Below are 8870 nucleotides of genomic sequence, written 5' to 3'. Positions count from 1 at the left end.
TCGCTGCTCCTCCTGGAAAACGAGAGCCGCGGCCCGGCCGGAGCAGACACGCGAACTGGCTCTCCTCCTCCTCCTCCTCCCGCCCCCTCCTCTGCCTGCTCCCCTCCTAGCATTGCAGCCTCTTTTGCTGTGCCGAGGGAGGGGCCTCTCCCTGGCAACCCTTTCGGCGCCCTAGTCGCTTCTTCCCTTACGCACAGCTCTTTCTCTCTCGCTTTCTCCCCCACCCCCCGCTCCGCCCTTATGTGATCTCTTACTGGATTCCCCCCTTTCGGTTTGCGTCCACCAACCTTTCCTCCCATCCCAGTGCTGCGAGATCTCCCTTTCTCTCCCCGTTCCCCTGTCCTAGCTCTGTATCCCCCCCCACCGCCCCCGCAAACCTCGGTGCAGGGTTCCCTCTTCCCTTTCTCCAGCTATTGCAATCGCTCTGCCTCCATCCTCCCACGCATTCTCGGCTCCATCTCTCTCCCCCTCCCTTGCCTCCCTCCCGCCAGCATCTCCCTGGAACGGGATCCTCTAATCCACTTTTTCTCCCATAAGAGGATCTCCTTTCCTTTCACTTTATTCCCCTCCTCCCGTATCCCCTTTTCTCAGCTCCATAGTATAGGGTCTCACTTTAATTCTCTTGCCTTCTCACTTGTTCTTTAGATCCTCCATCTCTCTCTTTCCAGGGCACCGCTAGCCCCCCTGCCCTCTTCCACCTGCTCCCCGCCACTGCTCCTACGCCTGTATTTCACAACATTGGGGTTTCAGAGCCGGGGAGGGGGGGACTTGCTCATACCCCCTCCCCATGCCTTTGATTTCTGCCCGCCTGCCTGCTGGTGTTGGATGCTCAGAGGAGGAAGCGGAAAGCCCGCCCAGCTCTTTCTTCTGGGGGATGCTGGTGGTGGCCGAGATGTTGACTTGATGCTTGGCTTTGCCATGGATGGGATGACATGCTTCATGGTTGCCTTGGTCACGCTGGTGCTCTGTTGCCCCGGTCCACCTTGGTGCATTGCCCGCCGGCTGGTGCTTTGGACGGGTCTCCCTGTGCTGCTGCCTCTGTTGTTATCTGTGCCAGCCTTTCTGGCTTCCCCAGTAGCAGGTAAGGGAATACAGAAATCCTGTGCCAATAATACTTGGCTCCAGGTATTGCTCTCAAGCTTCTTTTGTTGGGAGGCCAAAATATGCTTCGTTTTTATATCTTTAGAAAACTGTTTAAATTCCTAGGATATGTTGTAGCTGATTTCTTTTTAGAATCAACCTCTCTTATAGCATAGTTGTAATTGATTTTTCCTCACAGTAAAAGCGGTTTCGGGAATAATCAGTGCAGTGTTGAAGATTTTAAAAAATGAAGTCCAAAAACCTTTATTTCTTTGCCCGTCTCCTTGTTTTTACCAAGAAAAGACAAGTGTGTCGTTTTGGTCATGTCCTATCCATAGAGAGATTTTGTTGGGCTTGAGGGAATGAAGGTAAGCAGTGGAATTTTTAATTTGTTTTGTTTGTTTTTGGTTTGTTTGTTTGTGTTAAAGGAAAGGTATTCTCAATTAAAAGCTTGTTTTTTCTGGAAGTTAAATAATTGAATGCCCAAAGTGAAAAGGGTAGGAGGCTGAGCCTGTTGGAATGGAATTAAAAGATAAGGAGTGGTCTCCTGCCTTGTTAGTTGGAATGGGCTTGGAAATTAGGTATCTATCTGAAAGCTGATGTACAGTTGAAATCCATTTGGAATGTGCATATTTCTGGGGAACAGTGGAGTATTTTTCAGAATAAGTCCTTGGACACTTGGAGAGGTTTAGTTTGTAGTAGCTTGCAGTAGCATTTCTAGGATTCTACATAAATTCATTTGAAGCTCAGTGTGGAACCGCAAAGTGTTGAAAGGAGGAAATGAACCCAATATACAACTCTTTAAGACTAAACACTGCTTTCTTCCAAAAGAACAAGCAGCACGTAATGGGTCTCAGTTTTGCCTTGAAACAATAACTCATACTTCATTAGTATTTTCTCAGTACTTTAAATAGCAAGACTATTTTCTTCTACTTGTTATTGATAATAGAAGAACATGCGAAATTGAAATATAGTTGATAAATTGTAGCCGACAGAGTCTTTGTGAAGACTTCCACTTGTAGAAATGAATCCTTTACTCTCTCTTCCCACAATGTCCCCCCCACTTATTTTTAAAGAAGGAGAAAATGCCATCTTAACTTCACAGATGTCATTTGAGAGAGGAGTTACCATCTGCTGATGTATGTTTTGTTGTTGTTGAAAGAAATCTTTTTTTAAAAGATGGCGATAAATTAATACATATAAATCTTGTTTCACCATCCATCTAGTGAAATAGCTGAAGTCTCATATCTGGAGTTGTAATAATTGTGTTAGCCATTGACAAAAGCTTCATTTTTGTGTATAGCCAAGCAGCATTCACTTATTTTCATTTTCCTCATCTGTCATAATGTCTTACCTTCTTGGCATTTGCAAACCTGTATTATCCAAGGGGAACTAACAAAATGATGGAAGACAGAGGGACCATTCCATTAATCTTACTGGCCATTGAACAGGGTCAAGCGTAAGGTGAAATTCAGAAGTAATTTTGAGAGATTCAGCATGTAGATTGAATACCAGATGCAAGGGTGGATATATCAAAGTTATGGTTTTCAAGATCACAGGTGGGATCTTCAGCTTTTGAAGTGTTATTGGAAATGAATCATACATTAGAAGGACATAGCTATTTTCAAATTTTATTAATATCAGTCGGGAAGTATGTCCGTTGTGGCACGGGTCTTACTGCAAATGTTGTTCAGCCAGATAGCATGATGCAAAGCCCTGATAAATTTTCAGAAATCATGAAAGTAGGCCTGCCCCCGAATTATGTTACTTAATGAGATTTCCAAACATAATTTTGGGTACTTGGTCTTTTAAAGTATATGTCATCATGTGTTGAAAACCTTCTTGACTTTAAACAATTGTTAAGAGTTTCCAGGCCAAGGAACAATAACCTTTGAACTGTAGCTCATCCATATTCTTGAAAGGAGCTGAGTTCATTTGTTAGGTCAGCCACCAAATCCCTTGACTTGCTGTTCTATTTGTTTCTGAGCCCAATTCAAAGTGCAAGTTTTGACTTTTAGAGCCCTAAATGGCTCAAGGCCCACTGAAGGCCCACTTACTCCCATATTGTACTGCTTGCCAGTTGAAAACTTAAGAGGGGATGTGCTCCGCTTGCTTCCGCTAATAGAAGTTAGGTTGGCAATATGTGAAATTGTGTCTTTTCTGCAGTTGACTGTGCCTAGGGTTTGGAATTTCCTTCCAGAGAGGCACATTTGGCCACTTCATTTGGCTCTTTTGGGTGAATGTTGAGAAACATCTTCTTCCTGGCTTTTTAGAGATAATTGAATGGTCCCAACTCCTGACGTTTGCCTATCTCTTGTTATTTTGAGCTGTCTGTGTCTTATCATTGTTCTGATGTAATTGCGTTTTTTATTTTGTTTTTTGCTTGTGTATTTTCATTCTTGTACGCTGCTTTGGAGGTTTTGTGTCTGAAAAATGCTATAAACTTTTATTTGCCCTAGGATTGTCATGTGTTCCATCCACCTTCTTTCCCCAGTGGCTACATCTTTTTTCTTTTTACTCTAGAGTAGGCCCAGTTCTTAAAAGCACCCCTCCCTTCCCCACATGTAGGGTCACAACCTGCATTGTGACCCTGTGTCTACTCTAGAGTAAAAAGAATAATAAAAAATGTAGCTGCTAGATACAAATTTACATGATCTCTGTTTTCACTCTTAGTGACCATATATAAAAGAGCAATAGGTCGTATAAGCTTCCTACTCTAGTGGATTAACAGATTTAGGGTGAGATCTTATGCATGTGTAGACAGAAAAAAGTCCTACAACTCCAAGCATTCCTGAGGCAGCCATGCTGGATGAAGAAAGCTGGGAATTGTAGGACATTTTATTTTTTTAACTATGCACTGGAGTGAACCTGAAGTCTTCTGAAATATAATTTCCTAAATTTGCAGGCTAAAGAAACACTTGTACAACTGTTCTTCTAGGTAGAAAAAGAATATATTGGTAACTTCTTCCCACATATATTTGATATTTGGGACGGGGGTAGGATTAGTCTTATAAGTCTGTTCCCAATATTTTATCACAGTTCACAAAGCCAAGAAACAGAGTTCAGGACAGGGCTATGGAGATAGGGGTTGACTTGTTTCTCAGCAGCTCACATTGATTTCTATGGGACCTCAAAGAAAATAGATTAGAATCTGAGAAGAATGAAAACTTGGTTCCCGCTCTAGATTTTGAGATGGGTAGGTAGAAGAGGGCTATGATAAGAGTGAGGGCTATGTTTGTGACTATTGGGGAAGAAGAAGAGTTGGCACAAGAGATTAGGGTTATCTCCATATTATATACATTTTGGACTTAAACTTCATAGGAACTTTTGCTGTGCCATTTCTAGAGTGAATGGAAAAGCGCCTTTGAAAGGAATTTCCAAGGGACTCTGTGTAATTTGGAGAGCATGTCCATCTTAAAGGACATCCTTGTTTGGTTTTCATGCACTTCGACTATTGCTTACATCTTACTATTTTACAAGTTGGAGATGGTTCTTATTTCTCATATAGAAAAGATGGGAAGCATTCTTTAGGTGCGTTAGGTAATTTTCAATTTTAACCTGCAGCATTTGCCATCTCCTATGCAACTTCACCCAGAACTTTCTGCTGTCTTTGTCAGCTCAGTCCAATCTTCCTCATTCTCCTTAGGCTCTGAACTTTACCAGGACACTTGTCCTGTGTCTCGCCCCTCCCCTCCTTCTTATGTCTGTATTGACTTGTGCTCAGTGGTGCAGGTAGGCAGGTTTAGACCTTGGACTTAATGGTCTTACTGGGGTGGGAGGCGGGCTTTAGACAGCCTTGCATATTACTTCAGTTGTGAAGCATGCAATTAATGATTCTCTTCTTATTCCCTGCCTCCCCACAATTGCCACCCCATGCTTTACAATTGTTTCTACATTCCTGATATGTTGGCGCAAAACAACAACAGCCAGACTTGATTGCTAACCCTGATTGTAAAAAAATAAAATACTCTGAGCATGTGTGATTTCACATTATCAACTCACTTAAATCATAGCGCCATCATGACTCCAGGAATGAAATGGAATTTACCAGGTTTGATGCTGACTTGTTTTGCCACTGCTCTGTCATCTGCTCCTTTCTGGGTGGTCTTGCATGTGTGTGTGCGTGTGTGTGTGAGAAAGAGAGAGAGAGAGAGAGAACAGAGCCTAGCCTTAACTACATCACTGCTTGTTCACAGACATTCTTCCTGCCTCTGAATAAACAGTCTGCTGCTCTTGTCCGCTGTCTCCGGTCTGCATTGAAGACGGGTTGAGCAGTGGAAGCTGAGCATGTGATTTGTGGAAAGTAAGGTTGGATGCATGTGAGAAATTAATCTGGCAATCACCTTTACAAAAACTGTGTGTGTGCAGAATTGGCTCTACTTTAACTTGGTCTCTTCCTTGCTTGCTTTCCTAGGTAGACTGGAATCTCCTTGAAGTTAAGGATGGCTTCTCATCCTTGTAATCCCGTACTCTTGCATCATAGTCCCATTACCCAAACTTCTGATTATCTGTATGTTTAGGATGTTTGCTGGCTTGTTCAGAAAACAAGTAGACAAAAACATGCTTTTCAAAATACATTAGCAAGCAATGGCTAACATAGCAAGCAATGGCTACATCATTCTTCCACGACCTAGTGCCTTCTGGATCTGTTGGACTGCAACTCCTAGCATTCCCAGCCGTGCTGGCTGGAGGAAACTGGAAGTTGTAGTTCAACACATCTGAAGAACACAAGGTCGGGGAAAGGTGGTCTATATTCTGAATTCTCGTCCACAGGAAAATAAACCTGAGGTCATACCCAGTGATGTTTTTCTGGTAATAGAAGTAGTTCTGTCAGCAGAACTGGTGTGTGTGTGATTCCCCTCCCCTTTGCAGCTCCCTGTGTGCCCTCCAGATCTGCTCCAGAAGACTCGGAAGCTCTCTGGAAAAGATGTTCAGGCAGCATGGATGGCTGCAGAGGGGAGAAGAGTGGGAGAAAGCCCTGTGAGGCTGGTGGACGTCCGCTGCTGTGACTTACATTGGATTTAATCCATAGCTTTCCTGTTTTTTCCCCTTTGGTTTGGTCTTTTTTTGTGCATGCAAGTGGAATTTGTTTCTTCTGCTTTGTAACTATAAACTTGGTGGTGAAGTAAAGTTTGTTTATTTATTTATTTATTTATTGCATTTCTGTACAGCTCAATAGCCAAAACTGTCTGGGTGGTTCACAAAAATTGAACCATGAAAACAATTCAAAGTATAAAACAAACAACGGTATACTAACACAGAATAAAAGCACAACCAGGATAAAACTGATCAGCGATGCAGAGATTAATACAAATTTAAAATACAGATTTAAAACAGCAAAGTTAAAAACTAAGATGATAAACTGTTAAAATACTGGGAAAATAAAGAAGTCTTCACCTGGCGTCGAAAAGAGTATAACGTAGATGCCAGGCAAACCTCTCTAGGGAGCTCATTCCACAGCCGGGGTGCCACAGCAGAGAAGGCCCTCCTCCTGCTTCACTTCCTTTGGCAGAGGTTCATGAAGAAGCCCCCCTGAAGATGATCTTAGGGTCTGGGCAGGTACAAATGGGAGGAGGCATTCCTTCAGATAACCTGGCCCCAAGCTGTTTAGGGCTTTGAATGTTAATACCAGCACTTCTGGCAGCCAGTGAAGCTGGAAAAGGACTGGCATGATGTGGTCTCGTTGGCCAGTCTCTGTTGGTTGTTTTATTGGCCGATTCAGAACAGTGCCATTTAAGAAGCTAGCCAGTTCTTATAATAATTCTTGTCTTGTTTCCGAAAGGTGTTTGCTTAAGCTGCTTTGCTGCATGCCATGTTGATGAAGCTGCCAATTTCTGTACAAGCTACTTGCTTACTTCATTGCCTAATTTGTACAACAGCAAAGTTGTACTCTACCTTAATATATTGGGTTATGGTCAGCATGAGTTTCAGGTTCTATATTAGATAAAATTGCCCTCTCAGCTATCCCAGGAGATACCCAAAGACATAAATTATAGAATAATTATAATGCCGTATAGAATAAAATGAATAGTCTTTACTTGTAGGGTTTAAGTATTTTCATATATCAATTACTGATGAAGCATCTATATTTGTAAACATTCCCCCCCCCCCCCGATCTGGCATGCATACTGATTATTTGCTACAAATAAAACATATCTTGTAAAATCTTTATATCTAGGAATCCAAAACTCAGAGTTGTACTTGTATTGCAGAATGTATATCTGTTCAGACAGGGGTGTTCAACACATGCTCTCCCCGCCTCCTCGGTGTGGACTCTGCCAGCCCCTGCTGTCCCTGTGCTCCCCTCGCCTCCATTAGGAAAAAAAGGTATCTGTAGATCTAACGGAGTGCCAAAAAGTCAAAATTAGGCCCTGTAGCTGCTACAGGGGAATGCTAGGAGTTATAGGACTTTTCTCTCTCTAAACCTGCATAGGATTGCACCTTAAGCAAGATCACTTACTTGAAGACTAAAGTGCCTACCATCAAGGTTAGTACAGTATTTATGTATTTCTTCTGAAAGGTTATAAACTGCTTTTCAATTCACAACAGTTCTCAAAGTGGTGAACAATAATAATATTTATTTATTCATTGATTCATACATACATACAATTTATACCCCACTTTTCCACCAAGAAAATGGCACTCAAGGTGACTCAAGGCATCATTTTTCACCAACCCCCCACTTAAAATACAATTTAAATTACCAATTGTATAATGGGATTATCTATCTTTACAATTAACCCAAGGTAAGGTTATTAATTTTGGGGAACCACATGATACCCTGAAACTGCAGAGTTGAAGGAACACACTGATGCCTACTACTGAACAGGATACCAAGGGCCACTGAGAGACTGCATTTCCTGTCTCTCAGGAATAACTTCAGGACAAGGGGGAGACCATCCCTACCAAGAAAGCAGATGTTCTTAATGCTTGCTTTCCTCATCCCTCCCCTTTCCTTTTTCCTTTTTTATCTTGTGTCTGTTAGTTTGTGAATCTGTGGACAGAGACTGGCTTATCTGTTACTCTCTGTACTGGGCTAAGAAAAAATTAGGCACTTTATAAGTGTTAAATGACTATAATAATAATAAAATAAGTGATTACAAAGTTCTCATTTGGAAATTTTGTCTAATGTGTGGCTAAAATTTTCCTGATGCATCTGATGAGGTGGAAATTGTAACTTCATGCCAGAATACATGTTTTAGTCTTAAAGGTTCCACAAGACTCTTTGTTGTTTTGTTGCAACATGCTAATACAGCCATCTGTCTGTAAATTTACTCTATTAATCGCTTGTTAAGAGTTTGTTTATGTGAAACAGCTTGCAATGCTATGCACATTTACCTGAGAGTAAGCCTTGCTGATCTCAGTGGGACTTACTTCCAAGTAAACATGTGTAGGATTATGCTGTCAATGACTATAATTTTTGGAAATTATTTCAAAGGCATATTTTCTCTCCCCCCCCCCTAACTTTGCCCTCCTGTTTATGTACTGCACCATGTAGCTCTACATTTGTACAGGTGGAAAAAGCAGCAATGATAGTTTAAAGTTCTAGGAAATTTTCACTGCATGTGTTTATACATGTAATTAGTACTGCTTTCAATGGCATTTTTTAAAAAAGGTTTGGTCTGTGCTATGAAGCGATACCCAAATTTGTCGTGTTGTGAAAACTATATTCTAGGAGGAGGAAACCCATCTATCATTTGGAAACCCAATTTTGAGAATATTGGTTGATTTTAAAGCAAATCCGTTTTATAGCCTGATTATCCAATTTTGCAACATGTACCTAGTTAAGA

At 41.6% G+C, this 8870-nt stretch overlaps 1 protein-coding gene across 1 annotated transcript in view; it reads left to right on the top strand.

The window, feature by feature from the left end:
• Window positions 1–551: 551 nt before the first annotated feature.
• Window positions 552–8870, top strand: part of KIAA1549 (KIAA1549 ortholog) — a 124725-nt gene continuing 116406 nt past the window's right edge. Inside the window, exon 1 of the mRNA XM_063133338.1 lies at window positions 552–1081. Coding sequence (XP_062989408.1) covers window positions 826–1081 — 256 coding nt within the window. The 5' untranslated portion in view covers window positions 552–825. The remainder of the gene's footprint in view (window positions 1082–8870) is intronic.

This window comes from Elgaria multicarinata, chromosome 9 (genome assembly GCF_023053635.1).
Source record: "Elgaria multicarinata webbii isolate HBS135686 ecotype San Diego chromosome 9, rElgMul1.1.pri, whole genome shotgun sequence".
In the NCBI taxonomy this organism is placed as follows: domain Eukaryota; kingdom Metazoa; phylum Chordata; class Lepidosauria; order Squamata; family Anguidae; genus Elgaria; species Elgaria multicarinata.
This window is presented reverse-complemented; position numbering and strand designations above follow the sequence as displayed.